General features: G+C 41.8%; 1 protein-coding gene across 2 annotated transcripts in view; it reads right to left on the reverse strand.

Annotated features, from left to right (window-relative positions):
- LOC129088942 (partitioning defective 3 homolog) overlaps positions 1 to 24652 on the reverse strand; it is a 237234-nt gene that overhangs the window by 36070 nt on the left and 176512 nt on the right. For both annotated transcript variants that reach the window (XM_054596221.1, XM_054596222.1), the window contains one exon: positions 21043 to 21318. In XM_054596221.1, the coding sequence (XP_054452196.1) occupies positions 21043 to 21318 (276 nt within the window). The remainder of the gene's footprint in view (positions 1 to 21042; positions 21319 to 24652) is intronic.

The raw sequence follows: 24652 nt of genomic DNA on the forward strand, positions 1-24652 counted from the left end.
CGGAGTGAGTAAGAGAGTGAGTGCGCCGCCGCGTTGCCGTGACATAAATCAAGTGTTAAAAGGACATTCACGGGGACTCCAGCGCATATTGATTAGTCATTATTTGTACTAACCGGCCTAAGGGAAGAGGGGGGGGAGGATGTGCTGGCAATCTATTATCTGGAGGAGGGGAAATAAAAAAAGATGGTGGGGAAGATCAATAGGTCTCACACAGGCTGGTTTACTACACCACTACTCCTTCATATTCCACCAAGACAATAGAAAAACAAAGACCTGGAAAGACTAGCAGAGCTCTGCTTTCAAACATTTTGGCCTAAAACAAAGCAATGACCATTCGTCACTGGTTGCAAGTTTGTACAGATTGTGAACGGTTTAACCATGGCGTGATTATTTTTGATTTTCAGATTGTTCATTTGAGTTATTTTAGAGGCCGGAAGAGAAGAAACTATGCCGTAATTCAGGACCAAAAGTCAACTTTCTGATCATCTAGCAGAGTTGGTGAGATGAGAGATTGATTGAAATAATGGAAAACCCCATTAAAGGAAAATGAGCAGAAAAGGAAAATATATAAAAAAAAAAAAAAAAAAAAAAAGACATGGCTCATCCACAGAGAGTGGAAAACGTTTCCCTCCCTCACCGGCGAGCTAGGAAGCTGTCAACACTTCATCGCTGCTTCCCTTTCCCCCCCGCTAAACTCTTCCTCCATTAATGTCTCTGGAGGCTGTTTGGAATAAAAACCAAAGACACAAGCTCTCTTCCAGCTCCTCCTCCTCCTCCTCCTCCTCCTCCGCCCGTCCAACCTACGATCTGGCAGTTCTGACACCGGTGGTCGGTCGGGGCCGGAGCTCGCAGACGTCTGGCTCTTGTCAAACCTTCCCGAAGTGGACGGGACATGGAACAGGATATGCGGGGGGAAAGAAAACGAGCCGAGGCGGTGGGCCCTGACGTCTTGAAAATATCAGGTGATGAGGGCTAATTGAGATCCCTTTAATCTAGAATGTTTCCTCTGTGTGTGTGATTTAAGGTGATTTAAGAGCCCAAGTACGCATCAAAGAGACGGCATGAGCCTCCGCTTTCATCAAGTCATTAAAGTGGACAGGAGAAAATAATGTAACTAGATTCTTGTTTATGGGAGAACAAAGAGGAACGAGTGAGGATTAAATGAACTGGACTCAAAAAGGATATTTGAGTCTTTCTGGTGTTTTTCTCGCTCTTTGTATTATAATATACATGAAGAACGGAGATGAATAAACAAACCAACCAGAGATGAGTGAGCTCCACCAGCAGGTTGTGTTTTGGATGTGGTTCCTGGCTCATACACTACCCTGAACTGTTCAGCCCTGAGGCAGCAGCACGGCGAGTCCTCTCCTGTGTATTCACGCGTAGGATATCAATATTTTAAGCTCATCAACATCAAAGTTTTGACTCAGGATCTGCAGTGTTTGGAGTCAGTTAGAAGTGAAATATGAGGTATGCAAAATAAAGTGACTCAAACGTGTCGACGCATATCTAATCTTCATGTCACATCTCATGCTGCTCATCTTTTTTTTTTCAGTTGTAGCTGCAGGTAGTAAAAAATAATTGCTGTTGGTAGCCAATGACAGACAGATCTGAATTGATTTCAATATTTCGGATACTCACACATTTTGACAGCTGAATGTCAATGGATTTAATGAGGGACCCAAAAGAATTTGTGTTTGGATAAGCAGGTTCAATAATGGATTAAGTTTGATAAAACATAAATCCAAACCCAACGATTCAACCGGATGAAAGGGAAATAACTGAACATGGTGAGTTGAAGAAGAACTTTCATGTAGATACAGACATTACCCTTCTTCCTTTGTAACGCAAGTCATCTTTGTGAACTTAAATGGCATAAATGTAAACTTGTTTTATTTGGAATGTTGTCTTTATAAACTTTAGACTTCATTGTCCCAAAAGGGAGAATTCATCTCCAGAACAGTGTACCCGACAGACAACAATACACAAGACAGGGAGGTCCATGGAGGGAGCCATTAAACACGCCCTATTATTCTATTTTCCAGGTGCATTTTTTATCTCCAGTTCCAGTTACAACATGTTTACATGCGTCAATGCTCATAGTCCTCCTTGTTTTTCTCATCCTGACCTCGTAAAGTTACAGAAATGAAGGAGATAATTCAATGGAGCCGTTTCAGGAGCTCAGGAGCTTCTGAGGGGGAGGGTAACTCCTTTTAGGCGTGGACTTCAGGTTTTACACTCTGCGGACCTTTTACATGTACAAAAATATATATAACACACTAAAGGAGAGGGAAGAAAAGTGGACGAACCAACCTGTGAACCTTTCTGGAAACACTAACTCAGTAAAAAAGAAGAGTTCACAGCTTAAATACTTTCTTCATGCCTCGTCTCAAAGCTTCAACACACAACTCCAAAGACGAGACCCCGCCTCCCTCGTGCTGAGCTAATAATACGCTTCCTCACAATGGTGGATTTGCATAAGTAAATGAGGGCCAAAAAGCAGTGATTAGGTTTTGTTTCCGTCAGTTATTGCGGCGGCAAATCTCCGCCCAGCAGCTGTTGGACTCATTCACGGCACCGCTCAAGTCATTTCGAACGCCGCCACTGAAAGGAACGGCAGATCGCAGATATCGCCATTGAAATACAGAACGTTGAAATAAAAGATCCAACCGCGCAGATACACTCTTTACTACAATCCTCTCTGTGCTCTTTTTAGAGTCTTCTGTGGCAATCCTAATTAGTTTAATGAGTTTTTTTCCTTTCTCTACCACAGTTGAATTATTGCATTTAATTGAATATAGAAAACAACTTTTGGAGCTGTGTGTGTGTGTGTGTGTGTGTGTGTGTGTGTGTGTGTGTGTGTGTGTGTGTGTGTGTGTGTGTGGAAGGGGTGGAAGGGGGGATAATTACATTGCAGCCGTTGAACAGGGGGTCTCTTAATCCCAAATGCAGTTACACTTATTAAACTGGGAGGGAAGGGGGGTACAATGCAGAACAGAAGGAGAAAAAATAAACTTGTGATTTATCTCATTAGCAACCGGTCGTCTTATTCTGCTCGCAATCCCGCCAAATTAAAAGAAACAGCCATTGTGTCTGGGTTCCTACTGCGGAGAACTCTGCATACAAAATGTGTTGCATCTCTATAGCTTTAATATTACCATATCTACTCTGCACATAAATCCTCCTGTGGTGCCGATCAAATTAGCTTCAGAACTCGGAAAGGTTTGCAAAACTCCAGATATGGAGCAAGTGGTTTAAATGAAGAAAAAAAAAATCATAATTATTTTAATTTAGCGTTTATGTCGATTTATAAGTTGTATTTCCAAAAATGCTCCTTGTTTGTGTCGTTTTCTCACAATCTAAGTCCCGTAAACTTATTCTTTTATCACACGTTACCAATAAAATCTAAATTTTGATCACATACTGTAAAAACATGATTATAGTCGTAATAGTGAAATATATATGTATTGTTTTGGGATGGAAATGGTTTTGTATGGAAAGGAAAGAGAAGAAATTGTGTTTTTCTTTGCCTCATCCCTGCCCTCCTCAGATCTATAACCAAAGCCATGGTCTTCCTCTTTTTCAACTGTTTTCTCCTTCTTTCCCTCATTTCATCTCTTGACCACCACGAGTCTCCATTCTCTTCCTTCTCTTTTCTATCTCCCTGTCGGCATCTCTGCCTCCCTGTGCTAAATAAAAACCAGTGGTTGTGATGCAGGCTGAGCTCTGCTGACAGCTATAGACGGACTCCCCGTGTTCTCTGCCCTCCATGTGGGGGAACCTGAGGCCTCGGCGCTGTGGGGAGCGGGATGCCATGAGGAGCACCACACACGCACACGCACACACGCACACGCACACACACACACATCTAATGACATTTACTCAAATCAGCAAATACTGCAGAAAACACACACACAGTGTTATCCAGTGGAAGACATGGTCGCAGAAACGTGCAAAAAGATGCTATAGAAATGGTCACTGTTCGAGAACAACCATTGATCTCAAACATGTTTGCCAACTGAAACCTTTCACATCCAGACAAGGTGTGACGAAATAGTTTCAAGTGATGCATCTAAACAGCACGTTTAACATGCAAACTTTGGAAAAATGTGCTTTTTGCACCACAAAATGTTGGAGCTACGTACAATTGAACACTGAATGAGACATCTTTAAGCAACTGAAAATGTTACAATTAACTTCCATGAAGTGAAATGTGAAAGGGGTTAAAGTTGCAAGAGAGAAAACACAAAGACAACGCTTTGATGGCGACCTGTCAATCAAAAGGTAGCCCCGCCCCCTAAAGCATACCCTTTAAGAATACCATACAAATATATCCACTCACGTTATTTAGTTTTCATTTGCAGACCACATTTGTTGTTGTTGTTGTTGTTGTTTGCATTTTGCCGATGCTAAGATCATAAGCATCTTATTCTGACGACAAAAAGATTTGATCCCTTCATCATCGAGCCGAGACCTCGACATCCTGACAGCAGAGCCCGTCCATCAAAAGTCAGTTCATCCGGTGTTACATGATGTGTACACTCACACACGCAACAACATATCCTCGCTGAGCCTGCGCCAGAGCCGTTTGATGCTGCACGATTTACAGTTTTGATTTGTTCTGGCCGGCCAATCATCAAAGCATTAAAGGCTCACATCCCCCGAGGCCAACCGCAACAATCCGCCCGTTCACACGCCAAAAACACCAGAGCTGCTGCTGCTCGGCTCGCTAGCTGTCGTAGTGCATCATGAGATGAGAGAAAGAAAGGCCTAGAGAGGAACGTCATATCTAAGCATCGCAAAATGAACGCGGGGCCAAAAGCCTTTGTAGAAGTTAACATCCAGAGAGGGATTACGAGAGGGAGCAACGCGACACGGAGCGCTAATGGCTGCAAACTCCCATCCCACAAAAAAAAGAGGATTCCTAATCAGCTGAACTATGTTTCATACCCCAGGGGAGTTAAGGGCACACACACACACACACACACAACACACAAATACCACACAGTCTGCCTCACAGATATTATCTACGAGCTGCACAACAGACGCCCCACGCTGCGCCGGCTGCCGCCATAAAAGCGTCTCTTTTCATACGGAGCGCCGTGCTATCTCTAATGATTAGCGTGTTAGAGTGTGGAGAGCACGGGCATCCTCGCAACACTTCAAAGACAAAAACAAAATCGGGAGGATTCAATTGCTTTTATGGCTCCCGGGTCCCAAACGGCGCCGAGAACGCCACACTTCAAAATCCATCAATAAATGTCACAGGCTATTCAAAGATGAGGGCCCTGATGTAGTTTTTATGTGGTGTAAGAACATGTCTTGTTGCAAAGAGAAGGCGGGGGGGGATCTGAGACAGGAGTGTGTGTTTTGTGGTAATGAGCTGCAGCAGACGAGGCAGACGGACGCAGAGAACAATCACAGCTAATCAAAACCACAGCCAGGCACGCTTTTTTACCAAAAGAGGAAAAAAAACGGTCGTAAATATCTTTATTTAAAAAAAAAAAAAAAAAAACGTGGACTCTGTGCTCCCGACGGTGTGATGAAAAAAATGTTCTCTCTGCTTCCCCGTGTTCGGTCGTTCGGCGCCTGTTTTCTCATTTCCCCATCCCGTCTCTCCTGCAGACTCTGATCTAATAACGGTGAAGTCCAGAAGTCATGCATCTCGTGTGGCAGCTTTGTGTGTGTGTGTGTGCTTCAGAGGCCGAAATCGTGAAGTTTGAGCATTCCCCCCCCATCCATGTTGCTGTAGGTATTTTATACGAAAATGAGAGAAACAAGGAAGAGCATGTTTGACAGCGGGGAGCAGGAACAGGAAGGGCACGAATACATTAATAGTGAATGTCGTAGGCTTTAAGCAGCGGCGTACGGGACGAGGAGGAACAGGAGCGTGAAATATGTGAAGATGTTGCAACACGATGTAACACCCGACAAACTCTCCCCCCTGCATCCCTGATGACTCACCCGCTTCGTACGCGTCGTCACGCCCCTCGGTTACAACCAACGTCCCCACTTACACTCTCTTACACTTACACTCTCTCCTGGAAAACTGTCAAACATCTCCCCGTGTGTTTGACATTCATATTAAGGTCATCAGGTCGTTAAAAAAAGAGAGTGAGAGAGGCCGTTTCACTGTCAGGGGCCATTCCACAGAAGGACAGAAAAAAGGAAAACATGTGAAATCCATCCCTGTGCTACCTTAAAAGGCGACCCCGGGGGTCATATATATCTGCCTCAATGGAGACCGCAGCAGGTTGGGGGTGTGTTTTTTTTCCGGAGAATTCAGCGACGGAGTTCCTAACTGACAAGAGCCATTCACGGGTTTAGACGCAGGGGAGCGAGGTTTAACGGGGACCAGGCTGCGCTAATGGGAACCAGCGGGCCTCTCTGGGTCTGTGGGTCAGCGTGCTGTGATTTAAACCTGGAGAAAAGTGGGACATTCCAGGTGGAGCCACGTTTCTCCTGCACACACACACACACACACCTCGTTACTGACTTTCCAGCTAGAAAATACACACACATTTAAAGACATAAACAGACACGAGTGACCTGTTCTCCAGTTTGACCCACCTGTCGTCATCAAACACACTCCATCCATCCAACCCATCTTCCTCTTATGAGTGCCAGACCTCTCTACTCAGTGTGTACATGTGTTTATGTGTGTGAAGCCATTATTCACAGCTGCGGTCCTAAAGTCTTAAATCAAGAGGTTTATTAGATTATATATATATAATCCCCTCCTTTTCCCTCCCGTCACGTTTCTCAGTATGGTCCAGTTTAAGAGGGATTTATGGACGGTTGGTTATCTGTCTCTAAGGGGATAACCTCTTTATTATTTTCTGATTCATAGATTTATTGTTTGGTGTTTAAAAATTGTTTTTTTTTTGCTGGCCAAGTGGTTGAAGATGCAGAGCATGTGGACATTTTGTTGCACGTTATCCCCTCTTCTCCCAATGTTAAATATATCATATCTGTTATGAAATATGAGCAAGAAAGCTGCAAAGAATGACAGCAAATGGTAAAAAGATTCTCACGAACCCAACTGCAACATCTTCAAAGTGCTTCTTTTGTCAAAGCAACCCAAAAAAACAAGATATGTTGAATTCATAATGATGTAACAATGAGAAAAGCTACAAAATCGTCACATCTGAAGCTGAAATAAGTTTTTTGTACATACGTACATTTCCTGCATGTGTTGTCCTAAAAATGAATTCTTTGAATGATGTAATTTGCTGGTTTGTTTCAAGTCTGGTGTCTCTTTTTTTGTGATTTTTTAAGTGTGTTATCTGTTTCTTTATGTGGTGAAACGTCTCTACTGCCATCTTGAACAGGACCACTTCGTAAAAAACAGGTTCAAAATCTCAATGAGATAATGTCAACTAAGAAAAAGTTAAATAAAATATTATTTTGCGCGATGAACAATAAAAAATGATTCAGCGCTTTTCAAAATGGCCGATTTTTGAAACACTGTAGAACGCTCAACATACACACCAAAAAAATCTCTCAAACTAAAACAGAAATGAGTTTCACTTTGTAAGGACAGACACTACGTGATGCATAAAACATGGAAGTCAAACACACAGAGGGATTCCAGTCGGACAGCTGAGCGATGCAAAGTGAAATCCACGACACCAAATGTGGGTCACCAGCCTTTTAGGGTCACGCCGAGCTCTCCGCCGTGCCCGCTGCCCTCCTGCTTAAACCCAAATGGCTCAAAGAGTTCCCTCACTGACACCCCCCCTCCCCCCACTGTGACAGACTGAATCCCATTCCCAGCGGGAGATAAAGCAGAATGTGTCACGCCAGGCCCCGCGCCATTACCGCCTCGCTAATGTGCAACATACTGTCGGAGTGAGTCCGGCTGCGGTTAAGCTCTTCCAGAGTGCTATTAAGAATGTTGGCAAATTCTCTGATCTGATGAATATTAAATACCTTAAGTGGATTCCACGGAGACATTTGTGACATTAATGGCTGCGCTGCCTCGAGCTCTTTTGTGACTGAGGACTTTTTAAAAGAAAAGTATGCTTAAAGAGTTGACAGTGGGGGAGAAAGAACATTAAAAACAGTCTTTTTAAAGTAAAGACAGTAAACAGTAAAGCTGGGTGTCGAAGTTAAATCTGTAACACGTTTCAAAAACTACGTGGTGCCAAAAGTTGGCACTGAATGCCTCGTCAGTTTTCCAACTTTGTTTATTTATTCTTCGATTAAATAGTTTGGCTATCCCTAGAAATGCATTTTTGCCGTCATTTTATTCACTTTAATTGTTCATGCTTGTGTTTTACACAAAATTAAACATTTAAAAAAGAACTGGCCTCATCCACCAATATCTTCCTAAGTTTATTCTTAGATTTGTTCTTGAGAAAAGTCCCAAGAAAACTTAATATAGGAATAAAAATGTGCTATTGAGTGTGTGTAGATTCTGCTCTTACTTAAGAACAAATCCCAAATAAGAAAACAACTGCGTAGGTGGGTTTTAAGAAGAAATTTGGTATTAATATTGTTAGAGAATGCGGCTAATTGAATGTGAAAGAAAAAAAGATGTTGATAATATAGATTTAATACAGTTTCATCTTGACGCGAGAACTTAAATACAATTCTGTATTCTTAGACGTGTCGATTACAAAATGAGAACTCAATATATGAAACTTTATAACATAATGATCGCACAGAGAGAACCGTTAAGAATAAGTGCCCAGTTCTGGTAAAAGTCTGAAACGTGAAAATGGTTTCCAGATTGTTTTTAAGATTGGAAAACACTGTGGCTTCACAGGGCAGCTGTTTGGTATGAGTGTCAAAGATTGTATGTGGTCGATACTCCTTCTACTTGTAATTACATCCCAGGGGTGCTGCTAGAAAAAAAACAAAAACGTTTAAAAACTTCCTCGTACAAAGAAATCTTAAAATCACAAACTTTGCTCATGAAAGCCGTACTGTATTTTATATTGCCTTTATGCTAATATACCACTATAGTGTGTGCTTACTGTATTATCACTGTAATACAACTAGTCTAATAAACTGCTTTTTAATGGTAAGATATGAGTTTTTTACTGCATGAATGACCTCTAAATGATCATCTTTTATACCTTGTATGTTTTTATCTTTGTAAAATACATTCCATAGTTGAATAATGCATGACTTATTACTTTAGATTTCCTCTGAGGGACATGTGAAGAAAAGCCCACACTGAGGGTCATCGGATGGACAGTCAGTCTGGCACCAAAATAAGAGAGGCTGACATCATCAGACATGGTCAATACTGGGTGGGGATGGCCCTCAGACCGTCCCTGACTACACACACACACACACACACACATGACATAAATACACACACACACACACACACACGACACAAAATTGAACTCAAACATACTAACAATACATACATTCCTGATTTCATCATTTGGAAGCTGCTGAACTGGTCTCCCCCCTAATCTCCCACTGAGTGTGTGTGTGTGTGTGTGTGTGTGTGTGTGTGTGTGTGTGTGTGTGTGTGTGTGTGTGTGTGTGTGTGTGTGTGTGTGTGTGTGTGTTCGCTAGAGTTTCCACACTAATCACTCCCGTTGTTCAGGCCAATACTTCCCAGAGTCCCTTGGGACTTTGCCTTTGCCCTGCGTCTGCGGCCTAGTGAGCCACATTACTCAGAAATGGAAAGCATTCAGATAAAGTTACAATTCCCCCAAAATGAGAGTTCTTTTCTATTTTCTGTGAAAACCATCAGTATCGGTAATTCAGACATTTTGGTTTTGGCCGGTGTTAAGTAAAGTGCTTTTGTTCAATGCATCTTCCATTATAATGATGGGATAATAGATTTGTCTGCAGTTGTTGCTGCCAATTTAAAAAGAAAAAAAAGCACTTTAGAAACAATTTCTTGGGATTAAATGAAAGTTTTGTGAACATTTAGACTGCTGTTGATCATCCATACTACTTTAGCCATGTTGAGCATGAATCAGCACCATGTCTTTACTAATCTTCATGAAAAGATTCTACATTCATATGCTAAATCGCTAGGCAACGGGACAAGATTTTGGCAATGAAATCTTTCTAATTTCCTTTTGTAGTCCCAGCAATATTGACCAATCACGTTAGAGCAGGTTTTGGTTGCATGCAGGTTTACAGTGTCGTCTGACAATGGTTTAGCTTTTTATTGGCTAACAGAAGCTTGTAAACTGGCTACCTGTGAAACAAAACCTTAGTAAACGTCGTGTCAAGTTGCCAATCGGACTGTTTACAATTGACCAGCGCACGGAAGAGGAAGTCTTGGCCTGGATATCTGCTGGCTGCACTGAAACACCAGAAATATAGACCCCTGCCTCCAGAGGCCACAGACAGCCAATGGGCTCCGAGATTGTCTGTTTAGGACACTTTGTCCTCAAATGCAGATTTAATTGTCAAAAGGGCTTTAGAACAAAAACTGTCTTGTTTTTTCATTGCCTGCTAAACTTTTCCATATAATTAAAATACATTTGAAACAGATTAAATGCATTGTGGGAGGCCCCTTTACGAACTCTGTGGCCCATTGCATTCATTCATTTGACAATTTAATTAAGAACAACACCTATGCTGTATCACACCAGCGTGCAGAAACTGAGGTCCAACCTCTCCTAAACCAAAGAAACAATAAAACTGTTGTGGGTAGTAAAGAGTAAGGCAAAAGTGTAAAGGCACTTAAAAGACTGTATGAACTTTTGGCTAAATATTAAGGAAAACCCGGTTAGACTGAGGATATTTTCCCTGGACTGTAAATGTTTGAATACTGAACATCACTGCAATAATAACAGTATAATCTTGGATTACTGTACATGTTTATTCAGCTCACATCAGACTCTTAATTTGGCTTCTGATTAGGACTCAGAGGGAGGCATTATTTAGTGTGATCACAGCAGGGCGGCTGCTATTAAAATGTTTGTAGTATCCAGCTTGAATAACCATTAAAAAAATATGAGAGATAATCCTCGTCATTAATATTAAGACATTAATAATGCACTCAAAGGGAAATTCTGCTCCAGCTGTTGGCATATAGACATTTTTTATGATATTTTCCTTAATTTGGGCCTCGTTGCTCTCATGACAATCAGAAAATCAATCATCAATGTTTGATGAATCTATTTGAATGTTACCGTTATGAATGTAACTGCTTTGAGGCTCGAGGATTATTCATAGTTTGTTGTATCAATAAGAAAAGTAATTTGTCTTAACAAAGAGGAAACACCAATAACATGGTTCACCGGCTTATGGCCTCGAAAAGACGGGAAAACGTATTACAAAATGAATAAATTAATTTCCAGGCTGTTAATAGTGTTTGTTCAAATGTGATGGTCTTGACTGCTTTGACTGACTGCATATCTGATGTTTACTCATGAGAATGTGTCTAATTACAGTGTTTATTTGGTTTGATTTGGACTTTTTCTAAATGTTAAGCATTTTTTAGGATTTGTGAAGACGGACTGAAAGACTTGGTAGCAGTTCACATTTTCAAGTAAATGGTCAAATTCATATTTTACAGTTTTTCTACACAAGAAAAATGGTAAAACTATTATTTCTAACCACCCACATCTATAAAGTGCTGAATATTGCGATTAAGAGCCTACTCTATATAATGAGTTTAATTTACAGGACCTCTGTGGATTCTAACAGGGTCAAGCCCGCCTTGTTTTCAAAGTTATTTAAAACAACTCCCACTTTACGGTATAAATTAACAAGCCCTTACAGATTTGGAAACAATATAATAATCAAAACAGCGATTTTGGTTTTGTGCCCAGTCTGCTGTATTTAAAGCCAACATACAGTTATTGTGCTTGGGTTTTCATCCCTCTCTAAAAGCTGAATATGCAAAAAGGTAACTTAAATTAAAAAAATCAAACTGACTGAGCCGTTGCGTAACTGTATGATGATTCCTGTTCTTCCAAAAAGGCATATGAAGCCGAGTGGAAATAAAGTCTTCACCCTCCTGCTCTCGTTCCAAAAAAACCCCCCACTGAGCCGTCCTCTCCCACATCCATAAAGGATTCCCCGTGGGGCACAACATATCTCTCTACTGTAGCTCTTGGCCTTGATCCAGGGATTAGGAGTGGAAGAGGACTGGCCTGTCTCCCCTCATATACACCATAACTGATTCCACCATATAGGAGCAGATGGCGGCTGACAGATCCAAACTTTAACAGCAGCCATCTCACGCTCCGCACTCGTATATAATCATTTGTATACGACACGTTGATTAAACGACGGTGTCAGCCATTTTAAATTATTCTTAATGGATCTCTGGCTGGCAAAAACAGCAGGTGTGAGCAGCGCTGATAGAATCCACCGGGTTCATTTCAGGAGCTTCGTATTCTGCCGATTACAGCTAACTGTAAAACCACAAGATAGAGAACTGCAAATGTGAAAGTTGGAGCTCTTGTTTCTGGCTGCTGACACAAACTTTTGGATGCTTGATGTGGGAATAGAGAAGAATGCTCCTTGCAGCTGAAAAATAAGAGTGTACGTCATTTTAAAGTGTGTATAGTTATGTAGACAGGGATGTCATGATACCAGAAATAGAATAAGCGTAACAAATACCAAAGAAATTCAAAGATTCTCGATACTTATTTGAAACCACAGTAAAAAAAGTTAAATAAATCCCATGTACTTTAACATACACTCCTTCATTAACATTTGCATATTGGTATTTGTTGGAAGTTAAACATGTCATCTCTCTCTATTATCTGTTTTACTGTTTTTACTGTATTTATACAAATTTCTTGCCAAAAATGTAATTTTATAAGATAACAGTTGAATGTATCGTGATAATATTAGAATTGACCTTCTCCAAATTCTCATTTTAGAGCATGAATGCATCTTAATATCAATCAATGCATAACATAACATACCGTTAACTTTAGCTCCGTGCATTACTTTGCTTACAAGCTGCTAAAAGCTAACGTTATCTAGCTCTTATCCTGCTGATTTCAACAGGGATTTGTTGTTCACAATGTAGCATTATCAGCAGCCATAGTGAGCTTACTGCGTCCCAAACGTATTTAATATCGTCAGGGTGACGGGACCAGGTTAGTCTCGATCCCTGAGTTACTGTAGAAACGCTTTCACAGTTTTGGCATTGAGATGGTATCAAAGTTTTGGTTGCGATATAGTGAAGATGCCTTTTGTGACTTGTTTTGTGTATATTCTGTGTGTAAGGAGAAGACAGGGTGCAAACACAATGTGACACAGCGTTTGGTAAGGTGTCAGAAGGGTTACAACAGCAAGGGTTTGCACCGGGACCCCTTCACTTTCTCCTCTGGCCACGCCTACAGAAGCTTAAACCATACTCTTTAGACCCAGATCTCAGATTTCAACTTTTAACTTATTTATTCATTTTCAATTAGATTGAAACTTATCCGTCTTGTGTTTTCTCAGGTGAAAAAGTTCTAGCACGTCTGAGTTATGTAAATGTCTTTAACTGGAGGCAAAACATGGTGGCGGCCGCTCAAAATTCTGTCCCCGTTATAGTCACCATGCTTTGGATCAGCATTCAGCCTGGCAGTCGTGATGACCCTCAAGCAGGGATGTTCCCCAAGCTGTAGTAAGACATCCTGTTCTGCTCAGCGAGTGGTGAGAACACACATCCATGTTCCGCATAGCCGTGAAAGCCAACATCTTGTCTTGTCTGGTCTATTCGCACATTACGAGCCAGAAAGCAGAGCAGCTGAGGCGCAGAAAGATGTGACCGAGCTCGATTTTTTTTTTTTCTTTCTTTTTCTCAAGTCTTTAACGGTTGTGAAGAGTGGAAAAGTCACAGCTGTGACTTCTTCCAACTCCAGGTTAGTCTGGCAGAAAATAGCAGGCAGCGAAGAACAAGCAAACCACTTTTCCACAAAGCTTTCCAGCTGAATAGTTCACTTCATGTACTTGGCTTTATAAATTGAATTTGTCAGACTTTGAGTCACACAGAAAATGAAAACAAATCTTTATCTTTTAGTTTTGAACTCAGATAGAGAACACTTTCAAAATGAGAACAATGTGGAAGTTGATTCTGTGGATTTAACAAGATCTTGCACGTCAACATCAGCTGATCCGGTTCTACAGGAAATTATCCATTACGGTTACGTAATAACGTGTTAATCATCAATCAAGGCAGACAACTTTTGATGTGAAAAACAGAGGAGATAAAGAGATCCGGAAACGCGTGGGATTACAGGAACATGGGAACGTGAGTGAACTAAACACAGATGATGTCTGTTGGTAAGTGGATTATGGGGGATATAGAGTGAGACTTCATTTCAATTGATCCCATTCCACAATGTGGCACCTACTGGTTCTCCATAAAATGTTTAATCCAGCAAAATGATATTTAAGCTTGCTGAAGCTTTTCAGTCTTTTAAACTCTCCGTCTTTGTACTTGCAAACTGCATGTGTGTTTTGGATACTCTGGTGTTTGTGGCTCTAGTTTGGTGTTTGTATGCGTTTGGTCCCCAGATGGGGCTCCTTGTCGGAAGTCTCAGGGGCCACTGAATAGACAGGAATGTTGGATAAGCTACGTGTTTACTCAACACGGAAAGAAAGAGGGGCGTTTTTGAAATAATTACAAAGGGAAAAGCAATGGAGCAAGTCCAAGTAGTGTTACTATTTTATGTGCTAGACCTAACCCCACTATGTATTCATGCTCTTTAGGACTTTAGATCATTTGGTTGATAACACATGTGTTTGGTAATTTGTACCATTTAAGGAATTTATAAACTGTAAAGAAAGAGCTCTTAAAAAATGTTTCTTTTGGGGCCTCTTGGCGAAAAATGGAACAAGTAAAAAAAAACAACCATTTGATATATTATCACCAAAGAAAGGTAGATTAAATGCTAAGCGGTTGGCAAACGAGTGCCTATTTACACCTAACAGACGTGGAGCAACATTAGCAATGTTTTTGGTCAAATGCTGAATACAAGTACAATATTCACTCCTTTTAGCTCAGTTTTGGTCTCCCCCGACTCATGCAGAATATACCTGACTCTTTCGCTGTTGAATGCATCGCTGTTCAGCACCTAATTGCTTACTTTGTCTGCAGTTAGGTAGCACCAGTATGTTAGAGCTTGTTTGCTCAAAAACAGCTGTGCCTGTTGTGGCCGGACACAAGTTTGTACGGCAGGAAATTTAGAAAGACATTGAGCTAAAAGTGAATAAAACTCCAATTTACTGACAATTGTCACGACGAGCAACCCCTTACACTTCACAAACAGAGGTTGATATTTAATATAGGATATATTGATCAGTCCAGATGGCTTCCAACACAAATGCATGTTTTCATCATCACAAACTGACACACAGCTGGTAGCGTTTCCGAACACTAGTACTGGTCGGTTTACAGGTCATAGGGCTAATTATAATGAAGTTGCCATGTGTACTCGGACAAAAGGTTACAAATAGTATGGGGGGGGGTTCCCAACAGGGGGCCCACGGTCTCATTTTTGCTCCCGGGGCCACCTTTCTGGTTACTCCAACTTGTTTCGACGACCTGCGACAGAAATCCCCTCAGAATCTTACACAAGGTACAAGCTTTATACACACACACACACACACACACACACACACACACACACACACACACACACACACACACACACACACACACACACACACACACACACACACACACACACACACACACACACACACACACACACACACACACACACACACACAGACCTTTGACATGTCACTCCCACTCCTCTCCATTTCCAGAAAATACACACGTCCACCTGAACAGAAAACGCCAACAGACACAAAAGCGACTGCATCGAAACATAGCACAGATGCACACTATTACACAACAAGTGCACACAGCATACATGAAGTGCAAATGCATGCACATGAGCGTGCACACACACACACACGCTACCTTATCAGCATGTGAAAAGCTGGAAGGCAACTGCTGTCTGTTTGTTTGTCTGCGTCGCCGTTTCTGGTGTGTTTGTGAGAAAACACGGCCGCGTTCACTCCCTCCGAGGCCTTTTATTCCCCCGGTGGAGATGAAATGTAATGGAGCCGATTCAATAAGAGAGCGCTGCCTCCTCGGGAAAGGCGGAGAATCTAATCACGCCAAATCCCTCAGAGCTTTCCCCCCTGCATTCGCCGCTGCCTTGCAGTTGGGAAGGGAAATAAAACAATGGTGGCTAATTCACTTCGGTTCTCTGCACACTCGCGCTCACACACAACAGGGATGGAGGGTGGTAAAGCAAATGTTCGGAGGCTAATGAAGCTCTTCAATAACACGCTGAATGCTTCCACAATATGTTTTAAGTAAATTCAGCTTATTAATTTACAGCAACTGGCAAATAAACACAGTGTTAGAGCTGAGCAAACACTTCATAGGGTATTTAGGAAAAAATAACATGGTGACAAATGTTACCAGATGCCAACGCTACAGTAGACTCTGGGACCCCGGTGAGAAATACTTTTTTTTAAGCTGTAATGCTGGGAAAACATTGGGTTAGATAAAAAAAAAAACACGAAGCTTTGGACATTATTTTGTTTGGCAGGTTGAGTAAGACCGCCAGTGTCCCAGCAGCAAGGTTATGCAATTTGGTTGCAAGCCAAAACAGAAAAAAGAATGTTCCCAACCTGATACTACACCGTGCTGCCCACGCAACAAACCCGCAGTGTGCGAGTGTGAAAACATGTGCAACCACCAATTTACCACCTGGTTAAAAAATGTAGCTTCAAATAAAAATAAAGTAGATCTAAGAGTCACATTTAATCCTGACAGTAAATGTTAGCGAGCAGGCTTGAAACCAAAGAGCTAAATGTTGTCTCAGGCTTGAAGCAGCAGACGGGTTGAGGATGCACTACTACTGGCCCCGCTCCTCAAAGCAAAGGAAACGACACAGCGTTCCCAGAAGGCTTCTGAAGCTCCTTCTGGCCTCTTGTTGTTTTTGTTGTTCAACCTCCGCGGTTAAATTGAAATGTCTGACATCGCTAGGTTCGAACAGGAAAAAAAACCAGGCAATTAAAAATGAATTCCGATGGATATTTATGCAGCTGCATGTTGTGTTTTGTTTTTTCTTTCCTTCTCCCGTTTCCTCTCGTACTGCAGAGCACCGCCGTGTTAAAGAAAGGCAATTGTGCGTTTTACGGCCCCGGGGGAATTGACAGAGGGGCGGTGGGATTCTGGTATTCTCATTTGGGCATTGAGGAGAACTTTGGTCCCGTTGTGAGGAAGAGACAGAGCCCGGGGGTTGATGGATGCATTTCCTCATGGCAAGCACACGTTTGGATGACCTGCTTCAGGAAGATCATGATGACTATGTTGATGATTATCATCAGTAGTGCCAGTGACAGTTAAAAACGCAGATTTTTTTCTCGTTTGCTGTGTCATATTTAAGTTTCACACTGTATCATTCCCTCTCTGATGACTTTCCTTATCATTCACTGTGGGCTTTGAGTATATAGATACCTTATGATGTATACACTATTGCAGTTTGAAATGCATGTTTTCTTAAAAAAATATTGCCAAAACTACAACACGTCATTTTTGTCTGATCTTCTTCTTTCAAGGTCCTTGAAAAAAGTATGTTTGACAAACGCTTCCATCAAGGAAAGCAACCAAATTGGAGCTAATAATTGTGATATTTCAAGAGAAATAACCTTACCTTACGTGTCTCATGAAAACATTTCAGGGGTAAACTGTTAGCCCTAAACAGATTGAGTTAAAAATAAAATTCTGGGCTCCTCCGTGCAACCGGGAAGCCAGGAAGGATTCAGCTGAGACAGGTAATCACGAATAAAAAAATACATCTGTGAAACGCAACTGCAGGCTACTAAATAAAGAGTAAAGAGGACAAGAGAGGTTGTAAAAATGTAAATAGCTTAATAGGCATAGCATGTGGAGCCTCATTTTCATCTCAATAAAACTTCTAAAAATGTGTTTTTTCTTGTGTAACTGTGTTAAACTGCACAAAAGGCATTTTTGAGTTCTCTGTACTTCTTGCCATGATTTTGATGTTTCCGTAGAGGTGCAGGATGTTGTATATTATACTGAAAAACAAGACCACAAAAAGTAAAATGTGAGCAAAAAAAAAACAGAAAGCTATGTGGATAAAGATTATTATGTAATGTAATGAAGCTTATGAATCTCTCTCAGTTTGATTCTGAGTCATGATCTTGTGACATTCACAACACGGCAGCTTCAACAAAAGGGCTTTACAAACACTCACAAAAAACTGTGATGTTTCCAGAGCCATATCCTAAATGATTTGAGCCATGAAATGCTGAATTAATGATCATTGGGCTCCTCTCTTACAAACACAGATTGTTAAACGTTTCCCGATCCCAACAGTGGAGAGACAAATCCAGCAAACAAGCAACAACGTAATCTAAAACCGTTTGTTTTAACTTATCACGGCACGCCTGTCATTTCAAAATAAAAGCGTTGGCGTGTAGGAACAAAATAACATTTTCCTTCACTCTCCGTTTCTATGGACATGTTATTGCTTTGATCCAATCTCCTCAGTGCTTAAGCTCTGATATCAGTCCGCGCTGCCATTCGAATCCCATAATAACAAACACTCCCTCCTGTGCCTGGCATGGCGGGGTCCAATTCACTTCCTGTTCAGTTGGGGGCAGACAGGAAACGCGCTTCCTGCTTCTCTTGGGAGGTATATTTTGCTTACGATTGGGGATCTGGGAAGGCAACATAATATCTTGAAGGAGTGTACGTCCCTGGCACCAACGCTGCTGGAATCAAAGCCTCCTGAAAAGAGCCAGCGTTTCAAGTCTAGGGCATCATGGTTAGAAACAGAATGAGGAGTAACATTTAAATATAACGGCTGTGTCAATAATCACATGCTCAACGTTATTTATCCAAGTAAAGTTGGTGCTCTAAAAAGCCCGTAAGGCTACCAAAGTCAAACGCAAGGAAGACCTGTTGCTTAAATTAATTGAAAAGACCAATATTAGTTGAGCTTAATCTCTCTGTGGTCTCACAAAAATGAAAAGCAATAAAGAGTAATGTCTCCAAAGCCCGGTGGAAGCAGACAAAAGCCTGGGGTGCAATGAACTACTGGAAGTTGTGCAGTCATGGTTATCCCTGTTAGGGCTGCAAATACTGCAGACTTACTGTAATTGACTAATGTATATTCTTAGTTTTTTTCCAAACTGATGAATCATTTTAGCTCTAAATGTATAGAAATAGCAAAAAGGCCGTTCGCAGGCTCGCAGAAAAAGTTAAATGATGAAAAAACACCAGACAAGTCAGATAATCCTCACATTTGAGAAGCTGGAACTAGCAAATACTTTAAATTCTCCTGATGAATGACTTTAAATTATTAAACAACTGTAAAAAGCGCTCCATTGAAATGATTTCAGCGCTAATCCGTTAGCTTGCTGTTGTTGCTGTGGTCTTTGGGGGGGGGGGGGGGGGGCAGCTTTCCTACAAAACTTCAAAGAGTCGTAAAACAATATCTCGTAGTACTGGGGGGGGGGGGGGTATAAAATTGCTTGTGTGGTGAATGAGTGAACTATTAACTTTAATATAACAATGATTGGAGTCTAAATCATGAGTGAATTCCCTTACCTAATTAAATAACTCTCCATATCTGTTGTGCATCTGCATAACTCCACACAGGACCACATCAGGGATTTAATAAAAAAAAAAAAAACACACCATGACAACAGCAGCACGATGAATTATGAATCAATACGAGCAGCAGCGCTCTTGAAGTACACACACAGGCTGCCGAGGCCATCTGGGGATGTGTGAAACCCACGACTAAGACAAACCCATTCATTCAGCCGCGGATGTTCTCGCCTGCACTGCCCGTGTTCCTGCCTCGCTGCAGGCTTTCCTCGATTGGCTTCAAGTTCCCACCAAATCCATCTTAAGGGCTACGAAATCTCTGCGTTCATTGATCGAGGGAGGATTAGAAAAAGCACAGAGCTGCAGTGCTGAGAAACTGCTGCTGCTGCTGCTGTAGGAAAGATGCAGGCGTTTGGAACATTCTGGCTTTTTATTTGGCTGAACGTCACTGCAGTGGACTTTGCTTTGGGTTATTATAAAGATGGTAATGCTTCCACTTGGCTGGCTGTTTATGAATGCAAAGTAGATGCACAGAGAAAAAGGGATCTCCAGGTCAGGCTGGAGTGATCATCTGGACCGCTTTCAAATCCTGTTTTAAGACACATTTTTAGCAACTTGCCTTTTTGCCTGACAATTAATTTTTTGATATTTCTCTGTCGTGTAACCACTCGATTTTAAGTTTATTAAGCACCTACCTTATGGTTCTAAATGATCAATCTGTAAATGTATTTCATATGGTATTTTAATTGTGTGCTTGCATTTTTTATGTCTTTATTTCTTGAGATTTTGTAATTGGATTGACCTGCAGCCTATGGAAAGCACTTTGTACTCCGAGTTTGAAAAGTGCTATACAAATAAAAGTATTATTACTATTATTATTATTATTATTATCTCAAAATGAGCTGTCAATCATGAACAAAGAAGGTAATTCAGAAAATGCAGGGAAACAGCGAACATGCAACAAAGTGGAAAGCTGGAAACGAGGTGAAATCAACAAGAGAACGGAGGACGGGAAGACAGAGAGGTAGAAAGGTCAAGGGAGGCAGAAAGAGAGACGGATATTCAAAGGTTCCCATTCACCCGCTGCCTCTCCTGAGTAATACCCCCCAGAGAATGGCGCCCCGTGTCGAGCAGTCGGCGAGCTGACATTTACCGCCTGCCTTCTGTTGCTGTGATTATGTTTTCTCCTCCAGGTGTGATAGCCAGCTCGCCGTCTCTGCGCAATAACGCCGCCTCAGAGTTACGAGAATTGGGAACGCGAGGCAGAATCAGGCCCCGGTCAGACCTTTAACTGACATACCAAGACTGGGTGGTGCTTTAGAATCGGGAGGCAAAAAGGTTGCTGAACCATGAATGTCACCCCGTCACCTGGTTTCTACGGTAACGGCTTCTGGGCCTGATTGTGACTCCATTAAGATTCATTACTGTTACCAGGTTATTCATTTTGTTTTTCAGAGAGGAAATTGAAAGAGAGCTCTTTAGATGCATTAATCCACCCCTACCTGTCTGCAGACGGAGGCCGCTCGTTGCGGGCCTTGCTGACTTGGGTGTAGAGGGTGTCGGAGTGCTGGTGGTGTGGATGGAGGTGGGGGTATTCGTCCCGGGGGCTGTGGGGCCGGCTGTGCCCGCTGTCCACGGAGATGTTCAGCGGGTTGATGCCTGCGTAGGGGTGCTCCTCCTCGGAGGCCCTCTCCGGTGTGTGGCTTATGTCCAGGATCTCGGCGTAGTCCCGCTCCCTGGCCTGGCGCTCCCTCAGCTCTCTGGTCTTAGCCTGGATCCTGATGGTGAAGATTGTAGCAGACATGTTGGTACCAGGTTTTTTTCTGGCTCAAAAGACATTGGTGGCTCAGAAAAAGGACTATTCTGTGCAGATCCGGGCTGCTTCCAGAAGAAAAACAAAAACGGTTCCGTATGTGGCTATTCAGTATGATTCTAATGGATACTGCCATGCAAAATATATCCATTCCTCAAAGTACAGTCGTGCATTGTACAGATACGTTGAATGTCGTCGTTTTTGCACTATGGAGTAAATCTACCGAAGTTTCCGAAGATAAACTGGTTATTTTTGTTCATTGGCAGAACAAAACTAAATATGTACTGTAGGAGAAATGTATGACAGCCAGTGGAATGCTTTTGAATGATAGTTAAGACTGCTCCGTGGGAACCTACTGGTTCCCAGTTTGTCAGGTAAACCCTTTGTGTTGCTGAAGCCTTGTATTCATACACTGCAGGAGACGCCGTAAATCTCTGGTGTCACGTTAACAAAACACCAGACGACTGATTGTTTATTGTGCCTTTTTCAACTTTCCATTACAGAAGAGATATAAGATGTTGAGCCTATTATTTATGCTTTTTTTTCTTCTCCCCCCTACTGAATAATACCATAAACAATACATAATAGTCTGTCGCCCCCACAACATCTCATACGAGGAAAGCACTTTGTACTCACAGAGTGCTGCTAATGTATAGCCACCACGCTTTTCTCTTTCTGTCTCTCTCTCTCACACACACACACACACACACACACACACACACACACACACACACACACCTCTGACACCTTTATGTCTCATATAGAACTCAAACACACACAAATCACACACACACTCTCTCTTTAGGCCATTATCTTGTGAATAACTGGCAACACCATTTGCTGCAGCAGGGGGACTACCTATCGCGCAGACCCGTAATTACAGCCTCGCCAATTATCAGAGCTTTACAACTACCAATTATCATACCGCTCTCTTTTCTGCGGGCCCCCTTTTTAATGGCAGTGGGAAAGAGAATGGGACAGTTGAGGTGGGGGGTGAAACTTGACTGAACACTCAGTGGGCTAAAAATCTGAAAAGCTTCCTCCAGAAAATGTGCATGCTGTGCATAATGAAACAAAAAGTCTAATAAGGGGGGAGCTACAAAATGTGGAAAAAAATATACTTTACTACATAAAACGAGGCTGCTAATTATCTTGATGGTTTTATCAGCTCCCTACTGAATCTGGACAGGGGTAACAATGTTTTTTTAGCAGAATGGGCGCTTATTCAGACAACTTAACCCATGTCGCATGAAGGCTTGTGGACCTGCATGCTGCGCCTGTACTAGTTGTGGACTCAGCAATTATCTAACAGCGCAGAAGGAAGCGGGGCCCTTGAGGGATCTATCTTTAAAACAGAGGGAAAAAAGAAAGAAGCAGCAGCAGCAGCAGAAGTGGTAGCAGCTACTGATTGTATACACAAGTGTAGTGACTGATAAGATAAGGCCAGACATACCAATCCAGCTACCCCCTTCTCCGTGCAGCCCCTTCCCACCACAACAAGGCCCTGGATGGGTCAATGGGGCCGGTTTCAGAGAGAGGAAGGATGCAGCTTTGAACCACGAGTGGTGTGTGAGAAAAGATACAATCTCAACTCTTAAGAGCTGGAGTATTGAACAAAGACAGCTGCCAACATGTGTGGGGTCAAAACAGGTCTGAAATATGTATGTGTATGATGAAGAGCCAGTTCATTAACCTGTTGATTCTATTTTTTGATAAATTAGGCAGAAAACAGCCATCAAAACATTCCAAAGTCCGAAGTAACGTCTTCAATTTGTCCAACCAACAGTTCAAAGCTGCGTTTCCCCCCCTGGGATCAATAAAGGTTGATCTTATCTAAAAGGCAGCAAATTCTTACATTTGCGAACCCTGGTACCAGCATTTTTGCTTGATAAATCACATTTAATACAAAACCCCCCAAAAAACTCTGAGGTTTAAGTAATTGTACCATTCCATGTTGTTGTTTTAAGTCTCAAACACCCATCCTGTAGGCTTTCATTATTGCCATCCATCCTCAAACTACTTCTGAATCATACTCCTACTTCTGCTTACCCAAACATTCAGATTTGCTTACCCAAACACTGATAAACACCTTCCATTAATCACTATCCTCTGCATTTGTCATTCATGAGCAGCTTGTTGTAAAAGTAAATAACCAACCGTGATAGCAATCATTGGAAGCTGTATAGGAGTTATATAATCCTGCTTGAGTGGTTTTTGTATGTTTTTAGAGCTTCTTTGGCGGTACTGGGTGACCACTGGGGTAACTGGTGTGAGTCAAGGGGGATTACAGCTGTATTCCTTTAAGACAAAAGCTAAGCCTCCATCTACGTCAACATGATAGGCACTTAAAAAGCAATGTTGCTAAAAATGTGCAATTGTACAAACACAATTACGCTGATTAGAGTTGGTACAGGAAGGAAAACAACACTTGTCCGAATCATTGCCTAAAATATTTACGCAAAGAAAACCCTGCTTTCTGTCCAACGGCTGACCTTGATGAGGGATGAAAATACTCTCAGCGTGAAGGACCGAGGGCGGTAAGAAAAAAAAAAAAAAAAAAAGAGTCAGAGATTGAACAAAATGAGAGCACTGCTGTAAGACAGGCAGAGACAGCAGATAAAAGGGTATAGAAATGGCAGGATGGGACATTATGGGGGAAGAAATGTGTTTGACGAGTGACCTTTCTACCACATCAAGCCAGAACAATGGTCCATTATGTGCCATTGTAACCACTGTGTAATAAACCTTCCTCTTAGCGGCAGTGCTGACACAACTGATAGACCATGGTGAAAGGCAGGAAGTACATGAAAGTAGAAGGTCCAGCGGGATAAGATGGCTGCTGAAAGCCCTTTAGGATTGATAACATTGGATGTCTGGAATTGTTTTACGACAAGTATCTTTAGCCAGCTCTAAAGGACTTGCTATGCAAGGAGAACACAGTAAGACTTTAGAGGGGGCCAAGGAATCCCTACTGATATACATCTGGTCATTTTCTTGTTTTAATCTCTTATTTATTCATCAGAATAATATATTTCAAAGCTGCTTCTGTTAATCTTGAGCGAGAAGAAGTAGGAATGAGTGTCGAGGTCAAGAGAAGTTCTCTGGGAAGAATTACGTGATATAAAGCACACTGTCTGTATACGTATTCAACTTTTAACTTTTTGGCCATATGACTCTTAAAACACTGAGTGAAGTCATACACTCGGTCACAAGCAGTCTTAAGACTAGAGCCGTTTTGGGCAGGCTTGGGGAATAATGGATAACATGGAAATATGTTGCGTAATTAGCATTCAAAAGAA

This window comes from Anoplopoma fimbria, chromosome 3 (assembly GCF_027596085.1).
Source record: "Anoplopoma fimbria isolate UVic2021 breed Golden Eagle Sablefish chromosome 3, Afim_UVic_2022, whole genome shotgun sequence".
NCBI classification, from domain to species: Eukaryota; Metazoa; Chordata; class Actinopteri; order Perciformes; family Anoplopomatidae; genus Anoplopoma; species Anoplopoma fimbria.